Raw genomic sequence first — 23,245 nt, 5'->3', positions numbered from 1 at the left:
AAACTACTTATTTTGACCAGGTGTGTTCGCACACACCCTTAATCCCAGCCTTCAAGGGGCCGGTGGATCTCTGCGTTTGAGACCAGTCTTTTCTACCCAGCAAGTTAAGGCTGGCTAGAGCTATGTAGTAAGATACCATCTTAAAAACCCAATCTGATGTTTGGTTTTGTTTCGTTTCTGAGACAGGGTTTCTCTGTGTATCCCTGGCTGTACAGCAGCTCGATCTGTAGACCAAGCTGGCCTTGAACTCGGAGATCCCTCTGCCTCTGCTCCTGAGTGCTGGGAGTGTGCACCCCACTACTGCCGAGCAGTGTTTTGGTTTTTAGGGTTTTTTTGTTTGTTTTTGTTTTTTTCTTCTTTTTTTCGGAGCTGGGGACCGAACCCAGGGCCTTGCGCTTGCTAGGCAAGTGCTCTACCACTGAGCTAACTCCCCAACCCCTTGTTTTTTGTTTGTTTTTTTTTAAGTAATTTATTTTTATTTGCATTGGTGTTTGGCCTGCGTGTCTGTCTGTGTGAGGGAGTAGGAACCACTAGAACCTAAATTATAGATGGTTGTGAGCTACCATGTGGTTGCTGGGAATTGAACTCAGGTCCTCTGGAAGAGCAGTCAGTGCTCTTAACCACTGAGCCATCTCTCCAGCGGTCCAGCAGGTTTTTTTTTTTTTTTGCTGTAAAACAGTGCTGGAAATGAGGAAAACGAGCAGTGTGAATATTTTACCTTAAAAGAAAGGGGTGAAGGAACACGGAAGAGGCTGCTGGCTCTAAGGTTGCTGAGCATGTTTGTAAACAGACAAGTGCGGGGAGCAGTCTGTGGCCCCATCATGTGCAGGGGGAGGAGTCTGTGGCCCCATCATGTGCGGGACCCCAGGTTTGACCCAGTCACCACCAAAAAGAAAAATGACACCAAAGTATGTACTTTTCAGGGTTTTTTTTTCTTTATATTAAAAATATGCAGTGGGTGCTGGGGTTTAAAAGGGAGTTTATAATGTAGACATCTTCTCTTGAGGGTGACGTGGCCATTACCTCTAGGTTCTTTCTATCTGGGGAAGGCAAGAAAACAGAAGAGATTATAATCATAACTACATTCTTTTACTTGCTTTATCCTGCTATAAACTACTTTCTCAGCCCTACTAGTTTGGGCCGTGTGTGTGTGTGTGTGTGTGTGTGTGTGTGTGTGTGTCTGTGTGTGTGTGTGTGTGAGCTTCAGGCCAGTTCTGTCTCGCCTCCCATCATATGAGAGCTGGATTTTCACATGGGCTCTGGGCATTCATTGTGCTCGGGCATTAGGCAACGGCAGTAAGAACTTTCCTTGCTGAGTCATCTCTCTGGCCTAACTTGGAACTTGTTTTTAATTGTGTGTCCCACTACCTGCATGTGTGCAGGTACCCACAGGCCAGGGTGTCGGGTCTCCCTTGGGCAGGAGTTGTACAGGTGGTTGTGAGTGGCTGCTGGGTGTGCTGGAGATTTAACTTATGTCCTTCGGAAGAGGAGTAAATGCTCTTAACCACTGAGCCATCTTCCCAGTGTACTGACCTGACATGTCTGCTCCCTTGCCTTCCCCTACCAATCTATGAGGTGTACATCTCCATGCTCAGCTTGTGGTGTGGCTCAAACTCAGGACTTCATACATGCTAGGCAAGCCCTCTCCTAATAACTACATAAGTCTCCAGCCCCCAAGTGTGTTATTTTTATATTAAAAGTAGAATCAGACTCACAAGGAGGGAAATAAAAATAGAAGCCAGCTAAGTCATCAAGCATGCCTTGTGTTTATTGTCTTTCCCCCCTGCCAGTCATCCCTTGCAATTGAGACTACTTATGGAGTCAGTCTGAGCCGATAGTAATTTTGTATGTTTGTTTGAAACGGTCTCATTATGTAGCTCTGGATGGCCTAGAACTTACTATGTAAACCAGGCTGGCCTTCAACTCATGAATTATCCACCTGTCTCTGCCTCCCAAGTGCTGGGACTAAAGGTGTGCACTACCACACCTGACTTCTTTGTGAAATTTTAAGTGGCTGGGTAGAGTCCCAAAAGGACAGTTTTTGGGAACATGGATACTGGTGCAAAACCTGGTTTCAATTGTGTGGCCTGTCGCCGCTTTCTTCCTTCAGTGATGGGGTTTGAACCTAGTGCCTTGTGCATGTGTTAGCGAAGCCCATGCCTCCAGCCCTGCTAGCTTGTAAAACTGTTCCTTCACCTGTAAACAGGTAAGACCCCATAAGGTGAGGGCAGATCCAAATGCCATCCATATCTGGATTAAGACCTCAGATATTGGATGTTACTGACAAAGTGTAAGTTATTTTCCTAGTCCAAGCTGGAGAGATGGCTCAGCAGGTAAGGTCACTGGCTGCTCTTCTAGAAGCCCTGAATTCAATTCCCAGCATCCACCTGGCGGCTCATATCATCTATAACAACAGTTCCAGGGGATCCAACTCCTTTTTCTGGCTTCCATGGGTACCAGGTGCACAGACATACATGCAAGCAAAAAGCCCTAACATGATTTTTAAAAACTCTCTTGATCATTAACTTGTTAATATGTTCTATGTCCACCGTCCATGCATTTAGTCTTTACAGCCAAGCATGGTAGGAAAATTGTCCATTTAAGATCAGGATGGGCTGGAGAGATGGCTCACCGGTTAAGAGCACTGACTGCTCTTCCAGAGGTCTTGAGTTCAATTCCCAGCAACCACATGGTGGCTCACAACCATCTGGAATGAGATCTGACGCCCTCTTCTGGTGTGTCTGACAGCTAGGGTCTACTCATATAAATAAAGATCAGCCATGACTACTTACCAAAACTCAAAAAAGAGAAAAAAGGAAAGAAGTCATATTATCTGATCAATAATAATCTGATGCCCAGTAAGACATGGCATTTGTTCAAGAATTGAAAGGCACGGTGGTACATGCCTCTTATCCTGGCCCTTAATAGAAGTGATGGGGTGCGTGGCTACACAGTGAGTTCAAGGCCATCCTTGAGACTCTTTCAGGCTGGTAAGATCACTCCAAGCCTGACAACCTGAGTTTGAGCTCTGGAAACCACACTGTGGGATGAAAGAACCGGTTCTCAAATTGCCCTGTGACCTCCACAGGTGCACACACACGCACCAAACATGCACACAGGTGCACACACATGCACCAAACATGCACACAGGTGCACACACACACACCAAACATGCACACATGTAGAAAGAAAGCATAAGAAAAAAAAAGCCAGATGGCAGTGGTACATACCTTTAATCCCAGCAGAGGCAGGAGGATCAGAGTTCAAGGCCAGCCTGGTCTACCTATTAAGTTCCGGGACAGCTAGGACATAGAAACAGTCCCCAAATGAAAGAAGTAGGCAGCTGGGTCTCCCACCGTACCGAAGGTTGAGGTGTTGGGAGAATCCCCTCAACCCGAGAGTTATAGGCCAGCCTAGACAATAGTAAAACCTGATTAAAACAAAACAAAACGGGCGGTTAGGTAAGCAAGTAGGCTGGCCATCCGGTTCAGTGGTAATACATATGTGAGGTAAGGGCTCAGGCTTCAGTGACATGTGCACGTACCCCATACATACCAAACAAAACAGAAAACGGGCCAAGACTAGACTAACCAGTGCAAATTCAGACCCAGTAACTGATCAGCAAGTCAGTCACTCTTGCAAGAACACCGGCTGTGTTAGCAACAGGATTTGGGGACATCGAGACTTTTTAGATCATCAAGAAAGGCCCTGACTCATCGGTAAAACTTACTGGTTGCGTCTCCGTGAACACTGAAGAGAGGCTATTCCAGATATCCTCCAGGCCAATCCTGACACGTTTCCAAAAGGCAAGAGCTGGGCTGGGGCTCGGGCTAGTGGGTGGGAGGATGGGTCTGCGTCTCAGGTGAACAGGAATCGGAGAAATTGTGCTGGCAACATGAGTGCTGCAGCTATGGTCAGTACAGAGACTCGAGTCCAGAGGGCACTCCTCCAGTTGCCTGTTGCAAGTGCACAGCTGGTAGGTGCAAGGCCGGTGCTCTGTACGGAGTTCGTTCAGTGCCCCAACTCGAAGGCGCCCAGAAAGGCCATGCAGCTTGCCAGCTCGGCTCCTACTCATAGTGCCTGACTTACAGTGGCAGTGCCATGGGCCCCAAGGCATCAGTACTACCCGCAGATCCTCAGGCGATGGCATGGCTGTGAGTGAGGGTTTTGGCCACGGGGATGGGGTGGACCCAGGTGTCGACCACTGTTGCAGGGTGGTCTCGGAAGACAGGTCCACAGTAGTCTTTGAACTGGGGGACCGCATATCAGTGGTCAGCCTAATCTCTCGCTCCTGGCTATTGGCTACAAACCTCCCGGTAGTGCTGGAACTTCCCACAGTATGGGTGGTCGAAAAGATAGTTATAGGGTTGTTGGTGGTTTTTCTGGTATCAACCACCCCCTCTTCCAAGGAGCCATCCTCCTCCCAGTCACCGGAGTTGGACAATGATGACCGGCTATAGCCTGTCACGGTGGACAGGAGCTCAGCAGCTGCCGGGACGGCCAGGCGGTCAGCAGTGGCCAGGGCATCATTTTCATCCTCCAGGGTTACCCTCAGCTTCCGGGATATACTGGTCCGGGCGGTGGGGTTTGTGCTCCGGAGGCTGCGGGCTGGGCCCCCAAAGTGGAAGCTGACCCGCTGCATCCTAACCGTGGTAGCGGTCGGGTTAGTCTTTTGGTCTTCGGCCCCCGCCGCCCGGGACTCCAGACTTAGCAGCAGGGCCCAGAGCAGCATGCAGGCGGCGGGGACCATGGGGCTGGGAGTCTTGAGGTCGAGAGGTAGGCCTAGGCTCCTACCTTCTCTCCCTCCCTTCCGCTCTCCACCAACCCGCCAGGTCTCGAGGTCGTTTGAACGGACCAGGAGGGTGCTCAGAGGCACGTGGCTCGCCCCTCCCCTAAGTGCTCTTACCGCGCAGGGCCAGCAGCCCCAGGGGCTGAGCTAAAAGTCCAGAGGAACCCTGGTAAGCAAGAATTCTGTGCAGGAACCAAAAGGATTGTGATGTAAGGGCTTGGGGAAAACTTGTTGGTTTCCTAGGCACAGACTTAAATCTCTCATCACAGTTTATTAAAGGCCACAGGTCTGAATTTACTAAGGAGTGTGAAAACACAGGTTTTGACAGCAATTCTCGGGATCATAGGCAGCTGATGACTAAGAAGGGGTTGTTGGCTATTCAAGATTTTGCAAGCTGGCTCCTGGGCTGCCGGCAGGCTGTTGCTGACTGTGGCTGTTGGTTAAGCCCTCTTTACCTTCCATCCACCTCCCCTCAAAGACTGCTAAAACAACAAAACTGGGAAGGATTCCGGTAGTTTTGATTACAGAGAAGAAAAATGAGACCCACACATTTTACAGCTAAAGCAGAATTAAAACTCAGAGCCTTCTTTTTGGACAGCTGAAATGCAAGCCGCCCCATATATGAGGTTCCCACTCTTAAATCCCAGCTTGAAGGCAGTGTCTAGAAGTGGGTAGCACACTGAGAAATGAGGATCCAGTGGAAGTGGCATTCAGGATGAGATGATACATTGCTCCATCATGCCGACCAATCATGATCTTTGCCTGATCCGTGGCCCTCTGCCCCGTTTTGTGTTAGGTGCCTCTGGAGCCATGAAGATCTTGGTCCAACCTAGAGAGTTGGGAGGAAAAAGCAAGGTGAATTGGAGGAGCTAGAAAATTGAGTATTTGAATTGCTTCCCATCCTTCGCTCCCTAACATGTTCCCCATTGGATTTTACCTCTTCCTTGCTGGCTTACCTCTTCCTAGTGCAGAAGGCACATACGAACATAAGTACAACACAGACTTGTGGTTTGGCCTGGAGTTGTTGGTTTTTTGTTTTTTTGTTTTTTGGTTTTTTTTTTGGTTCTTTTTTTTGGAGCTGGGGACCGAACCCAGGGCCTTGCGCTTCCTAGGCAAGCGCTCTACCACTGAGCTAAATCCCCAACACCCCCCCCAAGTTGTTGGTATTTTGATGCTAATTCTGCTGCCCCAAGGACAGCTGCCTAGTAGGACTCAGGTGGCTTCATCAGAACCTTCTCCCCATTTTAACTTGTAAAATAAAGGCAAGAGCCTGTGATTGGGCAGGGGAAGGGAAGGTAGAGCAGAAGAGTGGAGAGAGAGAGGGGGTTGACGGGAGAGGAGGTGGAAGGAAGATGGAGATGAAGCACATGGCCTGGAGAAATCACAAGGTATCAGGGATCTCATAGCCAGGGGAATAGAGATGTGTAGTGGTAGATCTGCCCAACCTATGCGCGAGCTTGGATTCCTATTAATGGAGTTGCATTTCTTATTTGGGTTGGAGAGGTTACTGCAGCACAGACTTTCAGTGTTGGGGTTATTCCGTGCTCCCCACCTCAGTGTCTCTTCCACGACATTTTCATCTGTCGTCTGAATTCTCTTTACATTTACTTATGAATGTGCACACATGCATCCATGGACTTACTCCACCATGGAGGTTCTGGAGACTGAATTCCTTTACTGACCCATCTCATGGGCGCACCCTTCATGTGGCACATAATACAGTGTCCTTCATTTCTTCTCTAGTGCAGTTTCCCCACTGACACAACTAAAAGCAGGGCTTGTGTGTCTTAGTTCTTTGTATCTCTCCAGAGATGTTAAGAAACATGATTGGCTTTAGACATCCCACCCCACACCAGCATTCTACAGTGCAGGACTCACTGTCTGACAGCTTCAGGTATGTGCACTTGCTCTAGCGAGATGAGCTGGGCCAGCTCCCCAAGGCTGTCGAGAAACCGGATCTTTCGTGTGAACTTGGAACTGAAGAAAGAATAAACCATTTACACTTCGTATTAGGAGAGTGATCCTGGAGGACCTCACAGAGGGAACTGGAGCAAGCAGAATGACAAGGTTAGGACGAAAGCAGGGTAAGACGCCCACAACCTCAGTACTGAAAACAGTTGAAGGGGTGTCCTTGTGCCTTGAACTCGTACCTGATGAAGGGCCGAACCAGTGCCAGGAAGGCCTTCACGTACCACGTAGCGTGGACAACCACCAGGGCTCGAAGGTTTTTCCGAAGCCTGAGGAAGAGTCCAATGGGATCGTAAGTTCCTGTTCCACCTTTGTCCAGGAGGAACAAGTGGGTTATCTTCCATGCTGCAGCTCCTTGGTGCCTCTTTTTTCCTAATTTCCCTGGCAGCTGTGCCTAATCACCATGCCTTGAGCCCTTCCCAATTCATTCAGCCTTCTATAGCCCACTTTTAGAGAGTGTTCCTTTTTCTCTTTTTTTTTTTTTTTTTTTTCTTTTTTTTTTTTTTTTTTTCAGAGCTGGGGACCAACCTAGGGCCTTGTGCTTGCTAGGCAAGCGCTCTACCACTGAGCTAAATCCCCCAACCCTGAGAGTGTTCCTTTAACCGTAACTCAGTCTTTGCAACCCGTTTCCCTCCAGCCCACATAAATTCCTTTTACAAGCTTCTCATCTCTTCATGGTGTAGGTGTAACCCAGGCTACATAAAACTCCAAGTGGAAGCTTGGTGTGACAGTGCCAGTGACGCCAGCAGAGGCAAGGAGATCAGGAGTGTAAGGCTGACTGGGACTACACTCCCATTCTGAAACCAGCCTAGGCTACATGAGCCCCTATATAAAACAAAGTAAACCCCTCCCCCAAACAAGAAACAACAATGCTCTTAAGTGGTAAAAAAAATTATATATATATATATATAAAATCAGCAAAGAAAACTAAGCAAGGGTGAGATGGGGCAAGCCAGGCATGGTGACGACACACGCGACTCGGGAGAGGGAGGGACAGGAAGATGAGGAGTACAAGGTTATGTCTGGCCTCATAGTTCAAGGCCAGCCTGGACTACATGGTGAGAAAACAAAGGAGGGAAAAGGCACAAGAGTAGGGAATGACTTCTATGTCAGGGATGAGGGAAGAGAGAGCAGTGGAGATGCGGAAAGCAAGAGGTAAGAGTTGGAAAAGTGGTTCCATGCACCAGGCAAGATGCCACACGATTCACAAGGAAACCAAACAGGAAAGCTGTGATCTGTCCATAATGTAGCTAGTAAGTCATAAGGGCGAGGTGTCCCTGACTGTAGAGGATACAACAGGAGACAGTTTGAAGGGATGTGATGGACACATAAAAGGGGGCACTGGGCATGATGACTTAAGTCAATGATCCCAGTACTCAGGCTGAGGCTTGAGGACAACATGGGCTATATGTGACAGCAAGGCAGTCTCAGAAAAGAAAAGAAAAAAAATACCCACAAAGGATCCAACTGGAAGAAGAGAAAAATAGAAAATGGAAGAGACGCTAGAGAGTTGTGGCCCTCTAGTCCTTGGGTCTCACCTCCTGTCCAAGGTACGGTAGCACTGCCGGATCCAGCTCAGAGGGGGCACTTGGGCCCTGCTTGTGCCTCCGCTCAAGTGAACAAGCAGATAGTTTTCAGCTACCAGCAGCTCCAAAGTTCCCACCATATACCTGGGGACAACATTGTAGGGAAGGCATATGCTGGGTATATGCTGGGCATGGGCCTTTTCTGTTTGGCTAGAGTTTTTTTTTTTTTTTTTTTTTTTGGTTCTTTTTTTCGAGCTGGGGACCAACCCAGGGCCTTGCGCTTCCTAGGCAAGCTCTACCACTGAGTTGGCTAGAGGTTTTGTGACAAAGGACAAGATGGCATAGACCAAGAGGTCCCTGCCCTTCTCTTCCAGCCTGCAGTCCACGCTTGGAAAAGCCTGTGAAGTTAGCCCTTACAAAACACTGGACAAAGCCACCATCTAGTTACTGATTCCAAAGTGACCTAAGACCTACAGGCCCTCGAGTCACCTAATAAGGCAATACCCATACCTTACCAGCACATCACTACCTCCCCTCCCTTCCCCTGTAAAAAGCCCCCATCCCAGCCAGGTGGGCGACTTCCCTGGCTTCCTCCTGGGAACCCACCCAGGAGCCATCAATTCTCATTAAGCCCGCTTTTACACTTTCAGTTTGACTTAATTTGTTACCGCAGTGGTGCCTCCCGCCCCCAACTTAGTCCCCTCCATGAGCCCTTTGAGACTTCTTCCACCTCACCTGAATAGGTGTTCCATGACGTAGGTGTAGTTGGGGATGCTGCTTCGGGGTAGATAGCAGGAAGCAAAGAGGATGACAGCATTGAGGCCATCGCCATGGTAACCTGAAGACCAATATGAGGGAAATGAGCTCAGTCACGGATCTGTAAATAGACAGCACTTGGGTTTAGGGTGAAGGGTGCTGAGGGTCTTTGGAAGTCCAAGAACGGAGGTTAAAGAACCCAACAACCGAACCTCCAGCTAAGTCATGTCAGTCGAACCGTCAGCGTTTCGGGGACTTTTTTTATCTTGTGTATGGCTGTTTTGTTTGCGTGTGAGTACGTGCACTGCGGGGATCAGAAGAAGTTGTGAGACTCCCCTGGAACTGGAGTTACAGTTGTGAGTTGTCATGTGGATCCTGGGAACCCAGCCCAGTTGTGAGAGCAAGTGCTATCCCCTGCCGAGCCATCTCCCAGCAAGGCTGTCACTGTCACTGTCACTGTCACTGTCACTGTCATTGTAGCTGTTGTTTTATGTACCATTGTGCACATGCACAGATGGGTCTACGTGGGGGGTCAGAGGACAACTTCGGTGGAGCTGATTCTCTTCTCAAACCTCTCCATGGATCTGGGATCAAACTCACGTTGGCCTCGTGCATGGCCATGGCCTTCACTCACAGCCCCAGGCCAAACTGTGCCACAGCCTTGGCCTTTGCACAGCCTTCGCCATTACCTCCGTGAGATAAGACTTTCCTATAGGGCTCAATGATGGTCATGTCCACTCGCTGCTCTCGTTGTCCTGTTCGAAACACTCTCCAACGGTGGCCGTCTTCTCCAGCCACGTCACACACACAGCCCCGGCCCAGCCTTTCAGCTGCCTCACTGGCCCCCAGGCCCTCTGCGCGAGGCAAATCGTCTAAAACACACGGGAGGGAGGGAGGAATGAACAAGGCAGAGTTCTTGTAATCTCTCGGATGGACAGAGTTTACCCCTTCAGGTTTTTTGTTTGTTAGGGCTTTTGAGAGCACTCACTGTGTGGCTCAGGCCAGCCTCCAACTCCTGCCTCTTCTGCCTCGGCCTCCTGAGCGCCAGCTCACTGTTTTAACATCTCGGGTTTCAATATTTCTGCTGGCTCTGTTTGTTTTATTAACTCAACTCACTGTGTTTCTTCTGCCTCTTCTGCTAGACTGTGGCCTTAGGATTCTGGATTCTCTCTCTCTCTCTCTCTCTCTCTCTCTCTCTCTCTCTCTCTCTCTCTGTGTGTGTGTGTGTGTGTGTGTGTGTGTGTGTGTGTGTGTGTGTGTGTGTGTTTAGCCTTGGCCATCTTGGAACTCAGTCTATAGGCCCAGGCTAGCCTGGAACTCACCGAGATCTGCCTGTCTGCCTCCTGAGTGAGTGCTGGGATTAAAGATGTGGGCCAGCAACCATGTACATGGCTGCCTTTTTAAAACATGGGTTGTGGGGATGTAACTCAGGTCCTCCTGCCTGTATGGCAAGCACTTTGCCAACTGAGACATCAGCCCAAGTTGTTCTCAGTCTCCTGTCATGAAATGTGACCAGACGTCCCGTGATTAAAACCTTTGTATTACTCCTCATCGTTCAGCCTACAAAAGTCTGTACCCCTCAGCACAGCAACAAGAGCCCCTAAGAGTTCAAGATATGAACTTTGCCCTCTTAACCCAGCACCATCCTTTGATATTCTTCCTCTGCCTCCCAGCCCTTCATACATAGTCAGGCTTTGTGCTTTGAATTCCCCAGTGTTCTGGGCTGTTGCCTGAAATGCTACAGCTATCTGGAACATCCCCACTCTAACCCTGATAAACATGACCCTTAGCATTCAGCCCTAGACTCAGAATCTTCTCAAAATCCCTAACATCCACGTGGAGCGCCTCACTTTCAGCTGATTGTTCCTGGATACTTAGTTTCTACTAAACACTGTTGCCTAAGGTCAGGGCGCCTTGCATTTGTCTTTGTTTAGTTCCTTTGCAAGACAAGGCTTCACACAGTAGCTCCTTTGGTAGACTAGACTGTCCTCAAACTCCTGTCAATCTTCCCGCCAAAGCCTTAGAGTTGAATCACAGGCAGGCAGCCACCCCCACCCAGAGTCTTGTCCTTATTCCCTCAGGCTGTCAGGGTGGCATCTGGCTGTACTCCCAGCACTTGAGAGACCAAGACAAGGAGGATCTTGAGTTTGAGACCAGCCTGGGTTACAAGAGACAGTCTGTCAACAGTAGTAACAAGTCAGTCCTAGATCAGGACAGCATGGAACAGGCATTTACTATCTATCTGTCTGTCTGTCTGTCTGTCTGTCTGTCTATCTTTCTCTTTGCCTCATCATTTTTCTCTTTTGTTTGCTTTTTTTTTTTTATCTTTGTGACAAGGTTTTATTATGTATCCCAGGCTGGCCTCACATACAGAGCTCCACTTGCCTCTGCCTCCCAGATGCTGGGATTAAAGGCTTGAAACCACTACACAGGGCTTTGATCTTTTCTTTATCTTTATTATTAATTATTATTTTATGTGTATGAGTGCGTTTCTTGAATGTATGCCGAGTACCACATGTGTACCTGGTACCTGTGGAGGCCAAAAGAAGGTGTTAGATCTCTGGGCCATTATGTGGGAGCTGGGGAAGGAAGCCATGTCCTCTGGAAGAGCAGTTAGTGCTCTTAACTGATGAGCACCACTTCTGCCCTTTGATCTTTTTCTTAATACATTTCTCCTCCTAGTCCTTGGCTGGTCTCCTATCCCTCCTATCTGGAAGCTGCTCCCTTTCCCTTTTGAGGAAATCTATGCTGCCTGTCCGGCTTCTCAGCTACCGCCTCAACTTCTCTTTCTCCTTCCTTCTTTTTCTTTTTTTTTTTTTAAAGATTATTTATTTTACGTATGTGAGCACAGTGTAGCTGTCCTCAGACACACCAGGACACCAGAAGAAGGTTTTGGATCCCATTACAGATGGTTGTGAGCCACCATGTGGTTGCTGGGATTTGAACTCAGGACCTCTGGAAGAGCAGTCAGTGCTCTTAACCGCTGAGCCATCTCTCCAGCCCCTTTCTTTTCTTTTCTTTCCTTTCTTTCTTTCTTCCTTTCTTTCTTTCTGATTCATTCATTATCTGAAATTGTATGAATGTTTTACTTGCACATATGTATGTGCATCACATGCATGCCTGAGGCCCCTGAAGGTCAAAAGAAGGCATCAGATCCCCTGAGACTGGAGCTCGACCGCGGCCATGTGGGTGCCGGTTATTAAATCCAGGTCCTCTGGAAGAGCAGCCATGCTCTTAACCACCGAGCCAACACTCCTGCCTCCCTGATTAGTCTCACATCCCGTCCCATCCATTCACCTCAAGCTGCATGTTCTACTAGCTTCTCCTTGCACCAGCCCCACCCTTGGCTCTGCTCTCACCTTCCCATTCAAACTCGTGTCCACTGTCCAGCTGCTCAGAGTCTGAAGGCGTCTCCAATTCGTCTACCTCCAAGTCCAAGCTGCCATCAGAAGAGGAAGATGCAGAGCAGGAGGGAGAGGCTCCATTTTCTCCTGCTCCCTCAGTCAGACTCAGCTGCAATTCTGGGGCAGAAAGACGCTTCCGCATAGGGCGCTGACCACACAGGGCCAGACTGCTGGGGGTACCTGTGATTGGAGACAGGAGAAGGAGAATACACAGACGGAAAAATGTGTGCATGGCTGGTGATTTGAGATCCCCGTGTAGAATGGAGGCAGATTCCTGTAATCACAACGCTACAAAGACAGACAAGAGGATCATGGTTCAAAGCCATCTTGACTACAGACTGAGTTGTAGAGCAGCCTGGGGTACACGAGTCTGTATTAAAAGAAACCCACAAATGCACAGAGACTCCTATATACAGAAGTCTCGATGTCAGGCTTGGTGGCTCACATCTGCAATTACAGCATTTGGGAGGCAGAAGCAGGAGGATAGCCGCAAGTTCCGGCCTCTTGGTTTTGTGTGTATGCGTTTGTCTCATATGTGTGTTTGTGTGTGTACCACATGTGATGCTCTCAGAGCCCAGAAGGGAGTGTCAGATCTCCTGGGACTGGAATTAAAGCTTGGTTGTAAAGACACCATGTAGGTTCTAGGAATCAAACCAAGGACTGTAAGAATAGCCAATATTCCCCACTGCTGAGCCATCTCTCCATTCCTGGTAAGTGCAATTTTGAGTCCAACTTAGCCTACATCAGTTTGAGACCAGCCTGGGCTAGAAGGTTGAGTTAGTCTCAAAGAAACCCAATCATACCACAGGCACAGTGACGATCACCTTTGATCCCAGCACCCAGGAAGCAGAGGAGGGAGATCTCTGTGGGTTCAAAGTCAGCCTAGTCTACAAATGAGTTCCAAGTCAGCCAGGACTATATAGAAAGACACTGTTTCAAACAAACAAGCAAACAAATAAATCAATGAACAAAAGATCAAAAGCCACCAAGCACCAACAGTAACTAAAATTAAATTCTAAGTAGATAATACCTGTGGGTTTTGAGAAAGGGCCCAGGGTAAGTAGAAAGGGAGGAAGTTGGGCTGCAGAGACAGAAGCAACACAGTAACACCCTGGCCTTAGCAACAGTGCCAGAAGTCAGCTCTAACCCAGGTCTAGTTTTCACCTCCTTTCCCTACCTGCCTGTGAGCCCCTCTGAGGGTCTTCAGTGTCTCCAGATGGGCTAGCCTCCTCCGGAAGCAATCTAGAGGGGAGGGATTGAAAAGTGGCTTAGACACAGAACCCTAGCCAGGTGCCTTGTCAGCCTTCCCTCTCCACCATGCTTGTTTCTCTTCTTGCCCCAATTTCCCCTAAAGTTGTTTGGTTTTAGGTCTATGGGTGTGTCTTGCCTACATGTTGACTTGTGTGCCACGCATGTGCCTGGTGCTCTGGGAGCCCAGAAGAAGGTGTCAGATCCTCTGGGACTGGAGCAAGGGGTGCTTGTGAGGCACTGTGTGACTTCTGAGACTCAAACCCAGGACCTGTGAAAGAGCCACAGGGAGGGCAAACAGCTCCCAGCCTCACCTAGGAAACTCTTCATCTTGCCACTCCTCCTTCAGCTCCAGCTCTCCAAGGCTCAGGGCTGCTCCTGGTTCCGAGGCTCCTGCCTTCTCAGCCCTGAGAGTCAATGCCCCAGAAGAAAAGACCATGAGACAACCTAGACGGTATCCTAAGGCAGCCGGACATTCGGTGGCAGACACTGGTGTGAAGAACAAGCCTCGGAGGCCATGCCCATGTGTACAGGCGTTTCCCTTCCCACTTGCAGAGCAGGTCATCTGCTGCTGAGCTTAGCAGAGGGGACGGCCTCGCTAGCTAATCCATGGCAGTGGCTTCATCTACATTGTAGGAAAGGCACCCACATCTCCACTGGCTGGAACCCTGACAGCCTGGCCAGGTAACCCTGGGCGAAGCAGCAGCAAATGGTGTCTCATCAGCCCAGCCTTTCCTCTGCTGTGCTTGGAAACTATGGGACAGGTAGAAGGACAGGGGGAGAATGGAGAGTCACAGGAAGCAGAACCAGGGGATGGGAGTTAGACGAGAGAAAGAGAGAGAGAGAGAGAGAGAGAGAGAGAGAGAGAGAGAGAGAGAGAGAGAGAGAGAGGCAGAGACAGAGACAGAGACAGAGAGACAGAGACAGAGACAGAGACAGAGGTCTATTGCACATAAGACAGAAACTTTTCTTTAAACTGTAGAATTGGTTCTGTGCTATATTCATTCCCTGTTCCAAACTACCCCGTCCCTTCTCTGCTAACTCCTTTTCTTCATGCTCTTCTTTGAGGAAGCCGGGAAGGCCTGGCTGGTAGGAAATGCCTTCTCTGGCTCCAGTCAGGCCAAGGCCTCACTTACCCTTCTTCTAATGTCTCTTTTCCTGTTTCTTGCCTGGTTCCCATCTTCACAAGTCGTCCTGTGTTCTGTGGGCACTTGAGGAGGATAGGAGGCCGTGGTCCCAGCCCCCAAACTTTTTACTTCTCTGTGTCAGCTGTTGCTCTCGCCTCTAAGGAGGTAGGAGGTGTGGAAGGGAGGTAACCTCATCTTCAAACAGGTTTTGCCACCTCCCCTCCCAAGGAGCAGGTTTGCCCAAAAGCCCGGCCTCTCGTGTGGGGGCGGGCTTTCGGGTGAAGAGAGATTTCTAGGGTACTGATCCGTCTCCATTCCAGATTCTTTATAACCTGGAAGCCCTTTGTTTTGCTCTTTAAGGGGTGGGGGAGGTGCTAAAGCTAATTTTGCGTGTGTCAGTATGTGTGCATTCCTGTAGAAACCTGAAGCTGGCACTGGATATCTTCCTCTATCTGCTGAGGCAGTCTCAATTGAACCCAGGCCTCACTGATTCCGCTAGGGCTCCCCTGACCAGCCTTCCAGAGTGCCTGGGTTTCAGGTGGATGCTACGCCTGTCCAGCCTTGTGTCCCTTGGATCCACAGTTAGGCCCTCTTGCTTGGATGAGTGCCATACGCATCGAGCCAACTCCCCAGCCTTTTATTTTTCTAAGTGTCTTACATTTTAGAACAGCCTGATGTGGATGGGTGGTCACATGACCTGTCTGCCTCAGGTTGCACCAGGAGCTAGGTTTACTCTTTCGAATATTATCTGTTGTGGGGGTCCCAGTAGCTGTATGCACCTGAGCACCTGCAAAGAGATTGGGGGAGGGTGCCCTCCCCTATCACTTCGCCTATTTCTTTCAGATAAGGTCTCTCTCTAAACCTGGGTCTGTCTCTGCTCTGCATGGAGCTGGGAGCACAGGCATCTGCAGAGTTGCATCTTGTTACATGGGTGCTGGAATCTGAACTCATTTTCATGATTGAAGAGAACACAGGTTTTTTGTTTGTTTGTTTGTTTTTTTCCGGAGCTGAGGACCGAACCCAGGGCCTTGCGCTTGCTAGGCAAGCGCTCTACCACTGAGCTAAGTCCCCAACCCCCGAGAACACAGTTTTAACTGCTGAGCCCCCTCTATGCCTTGGAGCTTAATTTTTTTTAAAATTTTTATGTGCATAGGTGTATTGCCTACATATTTGTCTGTACACCAGGTATGTGCCTGGTGCCCTTGGGGGATAGGAGAGGGTTTTAGATTTCCTGGGACTGGAGTTACAGGTAGATGTGAGCCCTATGGGTGATGGGAAATAACCCTGGGTCGTGTGGAAGAGCAGCCAGTCCTCTTAACCACTGAGCCATCTCCTCAGCCCTTAAATTTTTTTTTAATTGTTTTATTTTTGAGTGTGTGGGTGTATGACATCTTGTAAGAGTTGGTACTTTCCTTTTACCATGTAGGTCCAAGGAATCAGAGTCAATTTCAGATGGTCATCTTGGCCCTGGGTACCTCTGCCCATACCATCTCAGAGCCCTAGCACCTACTTTTTAAAAGTAGGTCCTGGTGAGGGCCTGTAATCTCAGCTTCTCAGCAGGCTGAGGTGGGACTGCAAGTTCAAAGTCAGCCTGGGCAATTTAGTGAGACCCTGTCTCCAAATAGAAAGTTAAAGATATCTGGGGGTGTTAAGAGGGTGGAGGTGCATGCTTTTAACCACAGCACTGAGAAGGCAAAGAGGCAGGTGGACCCAGGACAGCCAGGGCTATGCAGAGAAACCCTGTCTCAAAACCCTGCCTAAAAATGGGCTAGAGATGAAAAACACTGAGTGGTCGAACACCTAACCAGCATGTGCAAGGCCCTGGGTGCCATCCCCAGAACCACACACACAGGCAGAGCTAAGAAACTATTTTGGTTTAAGTCCATCATGGACCTACTTTTCCAGCATAAGGAAAACAGAGGAGATAAGCCAGGTATATCACATCTGCAATTCCAGTACAGGGAGGCTCCTGCTGGAGGTGAGACTGTGGGAGACAGACTGGGAGATGAGTCTGGGAGGTGAGTCTGTGGTAGGTGAGTCTGGGAGGAGAGTCTGTGGGAGGTGAGAGTCTGTGGGAGGTGAGTCTGTGGGAGGTGAGTCTGTGGGAGGTGAGTCTGTGGTGAAGGTGAGTCTGTGGGAGGAGAGTCTGTGGGAGGTGAGTCTGTGGGAGGAGAGAGTCTGAGGGAGGTGAGGCTGTGGGAGGTGAGTCTGTGGGAGGTGAGTCTGTGGGAGGTGAGTCTGTGGGAGGTGAGTCTGTGAGGTGAGTCTGTGGGAGGTGAGTCTGTGGGAGGTGGGAGGTGAGTCTGTGGGAGGTGAGTCTGTGAGGTGAGTCTGTGAGGTGAGTCTGTGAGGTGAGTCTGTGGGAGGTGAGTCTGTGGGAGGTGAGTCTGTGGGAGGTGAGTCTGTGGGAGGTGAGTCTGTGAGGTGAGTCTGTAGGAGGTGAGTCTGTGGGAGGTGAGAGTCTGTAGGAGGTGAGTCTGTGGGAGGTGAGTCTGTGGGAGGTGAGTCTGTGAGGGGAGTCTGTGAGGTGAGTCTGTGGGAGGTGAGTCTGTGGGAGGTGAGTCTGTGGGAGGTGAGTCTGTGGGAGGTGAGTCTGTGGGAGGTGGGAGGTGAGTCTGTGGGGAGGTGAGAGTCTGTGGGAGGTGAGTCTGTGGGAGGTGAGTCTGTGGGAGGTGAGTCTGTAGGAGGTGAGTCTGTGGGAGGTGAGTCTGTGGGAGGTGAGTCTGTGGGAGGTGAGTCTGTGAGGTGAGTCTGTAGGAGGTGAGTCTGTGGGAGGTGAGGAGGAGAGTCTGTGGGAGGTGAGTCTGTGGGAGGTGAGTCTGTGGGAGGTGAGTCTGTGGGAGGTGAGTCTGTGGGAGGTGAGTCTGTGGGAGGTGAGTCTGTGGGAGGTGAGTCTGTGGGAGGTGAGTCTGTGGGAGGTGAGTCTGTGGGAGGTGAGTCTGTGGGAGGTGAGTCTGTGGGAGGTGAGTCTGTGGGAGGTGAGTCTGTGGGGGGTGAGTCTGTAGGAGGTGAGAGTCTGTGGGAGGTGAGTCTGTGGGAGGTGAGTCTGTGGGAGGTGAGTCTGTGGGAGGTGAGTCTGTAGGAGGTGGAGTCTGTGGGAGGTGAGTCTGTGGGAGGTGAGTCTGTGGGAGGTGAGTCTGTGGGAGGTGAGAGTCTGTGGGAGGTGAGTCTGTGGGAGGTGAGTCTGTGGGAGGTGAGTCTGTGGGAGGTGAGTCTGTGGGAGGTGAGTCTGGGAGACAGACTGGGAGGTGAGTCTGTGGGAGGTGCAGCTATTACCCATGGGAAGGCCTGAGTACACCTTTAAAAAGAGACAAGACCGGGGTTGGGGATTTAGCTCAGCGGTAGAGCGCTTGCCTAGCGAGCGCAAGGCCCTGGGTTCGGTCCCCAGCTCCGAAAAAAACAAAAAAAACAAAAAAAACAAAAAAAAAAAAAAACAAAAACAAAAAGAGACAAGACCTTCAAACAGGAAGAAAGTATTTAATATGAAACAAAAATGCAAAACAAAGTAGTACCAAAGTCACAGAACACAATCCCTTTGGTTCAGTGATCGCACCAATATTTCATGTTCCCACTGGCTACAGACCTCTTACCCTAAAGTGAAGTCAGACTGCCCCACACCACCACACACCCTACTGCTCAGCGATATTGTTTGCAACTTATATGGGGTAAGAACAGGGGAAACGGCTTGGTTTGAAAAAGGGGGGGAGAGAGGGGAGGAAAGACTACACGTGCGGAACAAGTCACTGGGAGAGAGCTCGCCACTGGGTCACCATTACAACCCTGTACATGCTACATTAGGCTAAATTCCTCGTACAATCACATATAAACACGAAACAATCCAGTGACCCCGAGCCCTCCCAGGGAAGACAAAAGGAAAGACGACAAGGAAGCAGAGGAGAGAAAGGATGGGAGGAGCCGCAGCTCACAGAATGCCAGGGCACATCTCCTCCTACCCTCAGTCATGAGGGGAAATGAGACTGGGGACAGCAGATGTCTCACCAGAAGACACTCCCCAAGTTCTTCAACACGAGCAAAACCAGAAAAGACAGACAAGACCTTGCCAGACTCACTAAGACGGGATATCCGGGGCTCAGTCAATTCTACCCTCTTGGCAAAAATGTCTATGAGGTCCCATAGCCACTCTGGGTCAGGAGAAGGCAAGAACCTGGGTCCTCAGGTTCTCTCCAGGTTTCCCACGATTGTGGGACAGAAGAAGCCAAAGATATTGAAGTCAGACATCTGTTCAAGACAACAGACTAGTCCAGGGTTGCGTGACAATTTCAGCACTCAGGAGGATTAGGAACTCAAGGCTAGCCTCAGATACATACAGAGCTCAAGGCCAGCTTGGGCTACATGAGGCTCTGTCTCAAAAAGAACTTTAAAAAAATTGTAAAGGTCAATTCATGGAGATTCTGCCTTTGTTCACGGTCCTTGTGAAAACACTGAGATGGGGTCTACATTCCTTTAGTCCCTCTCTGCCAGGACAGTGGTCCTATCAGACTGTACCCACAGAGAGGAAAATCAGTGCAGATTAAATAATAAAATTAAATATAACTTGTCTGCCTGGTTGAGACAGAGAGGAGAGGAAGAAAGCCGTCCTCACAGCAGCTGCTTTCTCCTCCCAGTATTATGAGAACAGTACGCCCGATCCTGGAGCCATGGACATAGTTGGCTAAAATGGTCAAACATCTCAAAACATGCATTTGAGGCAGGCCAGTCACCACCTCCACACTCCCCGACCCCGCCTCCAACGGTCACTTATTTGATGGGCAGGCTCTGGTAGACTGGGATAGTGAGATCTGACTGCACTTCTCAAAGACAGCCTCGGCAGAGAGCTTAGGCAGCCCCTGATCCAGAGGGCACTCATCCACCAAGCTGTTCATGGGCGTGGGCGGCAGAGGAGGGTCTTCTTCATCTTGACTCAGTCCAGCGATCAGGGAGTTACTCGCCTTGTCCAACTCCTTGTCAGCCTGCTCCCTAGACATACCCACTGCGCCCTCCGGCTGCCCTGCAGGCGTCCTCATGGAGTCGAGATATGCAGAGAGCGCTTCCTGCAGCACAGGCAGCAGCTTCTTTCGAGAGACCTGGGTGTTGCCTTGAAGATAGGCCTGGAGGTGAGCAGAGATGCTCGGGATGGGTGTCAGCTTCAGGGCTGGGGAGGTGGACTGTTCCAGGACTCCACAGATCTACAGAAGACAAGCACAGGCAAAGGTGGTCAAGGGACAGCGATGGTCAAGGGGCATACCATAGCGCTGAGGTTTCTTTAACAGGGATGAAAAGTATTTTGTTTGTTTGCTTGTTTGTTGAGACAGGGTCTCACAACGTAGCTCCAGATGGCCTGGAACCCACAGAGACTCACCCCCTTCAAGGCCTGCTTACTGCTGAGATTATCCACGGACTACCAGGGCTGGTTTATGAGGTGCCTAGGATCAAACCCAGGGCTTCAAGCATCTGGAAGCCCTCTCCCACATGATTTTCATGCCTAGACCAACTCCCAACTTTTTTTTTTTTTTTCTTTGACAAAAGGTCTTACATTTACTATAACCCTGGAACTTACTAGGTAGCTCAGACTGGCCTTAAATGTACTGTAATCCACGTGCCTCGGCTTCCTAAGCGCTGAAATTACAGGTATAAGGCTCACTGCATGACTAGAACATTTAGATGACATTTGTTTCATTAACAAAGAAACCGAAGTGCACAGAGGTTTGAGGATGGCAGAATCTGAGACAGTGCTAGAATCCCCGGCACTCATCCCAAGGCAAGGTCCATGTGTGTCCTATGCTCGTGGACTTCAGTGAGGACAGGGCTGGCAACCACGTTGAGATCAGAGGACTAAGGCCAAACAAACTGAACAGGAGGTGAGTGGTTGGCCAAGCGTGCTTTACAGACACCACGTTATGGAGGCACAGCTGCTGCACACACACTTGTGGCTAGGGTGACCGAGGCTTACATGGACTAGCTCACGGTGTAGCCCAGGCTGTCCTGGAACTTGCTCTGTAGATCAGGCTGGCCTCCAACTCAAAAATCTGCCTGCCTTTGCCTCCCAAGTACTGGGATTAAAGGTGTGTATGAGCATGACCAGCAGACTAGGTCACAGTTTATACAGAATTAACCTGACAAACCCAGGACTGTCACCAAGAGCAGTGTTCTAAATGTATTATATACCAGTGACAGAAGGAAGGGAGGAAATGGCAGAACAGACTGAAAAGGATCCTATCTCCCAGCACAGAGAACATGGGCAGTTCTAGTCATCAGAATGGCAGAGAGGAGACCACGTTCTGGAGGGGAAGGGTTCCTTCCCTACAGCCAAAGTACCTCCCTTCATGTGGTTAGTAAAAGCCGCAAGCTCTGAACATGGACCTGCCACAAGACGCGCTTTACACTAACGGCCACAGCAAACTGTGCAATGGTGACTCTCCCATCACTACTGATGACCACAGCAGACAAGCGGGTAGGAACCTGAGACAGAAAACCATGTCCTGTCCTCCATAGCACCAGCTACTCCTACAGCAGGGGAGGAAGAGGAAGCAGCAGCAAAGTGCAGACAGACCCTCCCCAAGTTCAGAGGACTCCTGGTTGGACCATCCTGAGCACCTTCCCAGAACAGGCAACCAAAGTCTCAAGTCATTCTGAGTCAGTGTCCAATGGGAAACCGAAACACCGGCCAGGAAGGGTGCTGGCCCCGTATTGACCCCTTCTCTGGAGTGTGGTATCCAGACTGATCCTACTGTGCTGCACAGTTGAAAAGGGTCCTACTGTGTATGTAGGGGGATGGGTGTGTCCCTTGTCTTTTACTCTTTGTAGTGTCCCACTCCTGAGCTACACCCCCAGTCTTCTGTCTACAAACGGTCAAGACAACAAAGAGAAAGAACCAGTTTTCTTTTAGTTTTTGTGGTGGTGGTGGTTTTTGTGGTACTAGGGATCAAACCCAGGCGGCGTCCAGGTGAGCACTCTGCCGCTGAGCTTAATCCTCAGCCTTGCCTGGCCTTTTCTAAAGACAGGATCTCACTCACAGACCTGGCTGGCCTCACACTCACAGGTTATCCTCTTGCCTCTGCTACCTACTGCTGGGCGGGGGAGGTGTGTGCAGCCTGGCGTCAGCCCTCGGGGCTGTGAAATAGTTTCTGTTACTAAGTCCCAGGCTGCAGTCCCTAAATGCTGGGAAGAGGCCTGAGTTGGTGCGCACCGTGAGAGCAAGTTCTGACTACAGATGATAATACTTCCCTCTTCCCAGGGTTAGCTGCCGCTCCCTGTAAGCCCAAACTGTTGTCTCTAATCTTCAGAACTGAGATGGTTAGTATATGCTTGGCCGGGGAGTAGCACTGTTAGAAGGTATGGCCCTGTTGGAGTAGGTGTGTCACTGTGGGCGTGGGCTTTAAGACCTTCATCCTAGCTGCCTGAAGTCAGTCTTCCACTAGCAGCCTTCAGATGAAGATGTAGAATTCTCAGCTCCTCCTGCACCAGGCCTGCCTGGATGCTGCCATGCTCCCACCTTGATGATAATGGACTGGACCTCTGAACCTGCAATCCAGCCCCAATTAAATGTTGTCCTTTATAAGACTTGCCTTGGTCATGGTGTCTGTTCACAGCAGTAAAACCCTAAGACAAGAACCATTTTTCTCAGTAACTGTACGTCCCTAGTAGAGAGAATGGACAAAAAGCAGGCAGGGGGTCCAGGTGCATTCTGGGTTCCTGTGTGAGGCCCTGTCTTGAAACAAAAATAGGACCAACAGACAAAGGCTGCCCAGACTGACCACTGGTGTTTGATCCCTAGTACCTACACTAGTAGAAGTGAACTGATTCCTGCACACTGTTCTCCGACCTCCACACCTGCGCACACACACTAGGATCCCAGCATCCATAATGGGTGGCTAACAAACACTTGTCACTCTAGCTCCAAGGGATCTAACACCCTCTTCTGGCCTCCACGGGCACCCATTGGTACTCACAGGGACACAAACACACAAAAGTAAATAAAAATCTAAAACACAGAGAACTCAAGGTGAGGTCTTACAGCACAGAATTGTAAGACACAGAGGCATTGACCCTCAGGTTGATGGGATGGAGACTCACTGTCATTCGAAGTGCCTCGTGGGGACAGAAGATGGCTAGCTGCCGTACTGGCTCGTTGTGAGTGTTGAAAAAGATCGCCATGGCAACCAGGGCATCATAGCTGTGATCTTGGCAGAAAGCACTGAGGTCTGAGAGGAGGCCTGACCGCTGCAGAAAGGCCTAGAAGGGAAGACACAGAAAGCAATCCAAGTTTAGAGCCAGACCGTCCTTATCACCAATGAGCTCTTACTAAGAGTTTTCTGTGCATGCACCTCATAATTTGTGCATCACTAAAAATGTATGTAGTACTTATGCTGGAGACTGTGGTAGAATAGGGAGAATACAGGCTTTCGGCTACGACAACATTGCTTTGAA

General features: G+C 49.8%; 3 protein-coding genes across 6 annotated transcripts in view; all 3 read right to left on the bottom strand.

Annotated features, from left to right (window-relative positions):
- Nucleotides 1–913: 913 nt before the first annotated feature.
- Nucleotides 914–4,829, bottom strand: C3H1orf56 (chromosome 3 C1orf56 homolog). The gene is made up of 2 exons (XM_032896695.1): nt 3,731–4,829; nt 914–1,040 (listed from the first exon to the last, which is right to left on the bottom strand). Exons 1-2 carry the CDS (start codon nt 4,748–4,750, stop codon nt 1,026–1,028), a joined length of 1,035 nt encoding a protein of 344 aa, XP_032752586.1. The 5' UTR covers nt 4,751–4,829; the 3' UTR covers nt 914–1,025.
- A 211-nt stretch (nt 4,830–5,040) lies between these two features.
- Bnipl (BCL2 interacting protein like) lies at nt 5,041–14,936 on the bottom strand. Of its 2 annotated transcripts, XM_032896693.1 has the most exons (10): nt 14,828–14,936; nt 14,006–14,098; nt 13,621–13,685; nt 12,399–12,623; nt 9,729–9,911; nt 9,019–9,121; nt 8,296–8,427; nt 6,940–7,026; nt 6,668–6,766; nt 5,041–5,618 (listed from the first exon to the last, which is right to left on the bottom strand). In XM_032896693.1, the coding sequence occupies exons 1-10, from the start codon at nt 14,869–14,871 to the stop codon at nt 5,582–5,584; spliced, it is 1,068 nt and encodes a 355-aa protein (XP_032752584.1). In that variant the 5' UTR covers nt 14,872–14,936; the 3' UTR covers nt 5,041–5,581. The 2 variants fall into 2 exon arrangements, with proteins under 2 accessions (XP_032752584.1, XP_032752585.1); XM_032896694.1 differs by lacking the exons at nt 8,296–8,427; nt 14,006–14,098 and having other exon boundaries at nt 5,063–5,618; nt 14,828–14,871.
- Nucleotides 14,937–18,275: 3,339 nt separating this feature from the next.
- Prune1 (prune exopolyphosphatase 1) overlaps nt 18,276–23,245 on the bottom strand; it is a 28,665-nt gene continuing 23,695 nt past the window's right edge. For 2 of the 3 annotated variants that reach the window (XM_032897751.1, XM_032897753.1), the window contains 2 exons: nt 22,892–23,050; nt 18,276–20,004 (listed from right to left, as the gene is read on the bottom strand). In XM_032897751.1, the coding sequence (XP_032753642.1) occupies nt 19,573–20,004; nt 22,892–23,050 (591 nt within the window). In that variant the 3' untranslated portion in view covers nt 18,276–19,572. The remainder of the gene's footprint in view (nt 20,005–22,891; nt 23,051–23,245) is intronic. The other variant, XM_032897752.1, reaches the window with a different exon arrangement.

The sequence above is a fragment of the Rattus rattus genome, chromosome 3 (assembly GCF_011064425.1).
Source record: "Rattus rattus isolate New Zealand chromosome 3, Rrattus_CSIRO_v1, whole genome shotgun sequence".
NCBI lineage: Eukaryota > Metazoa > Chordata > Mammalia > Rodentia > Muridae > Rattus > Rattus rattus.
This window is presented reverse-complemented; position numbering and strand designations above follow the sequence as displayed.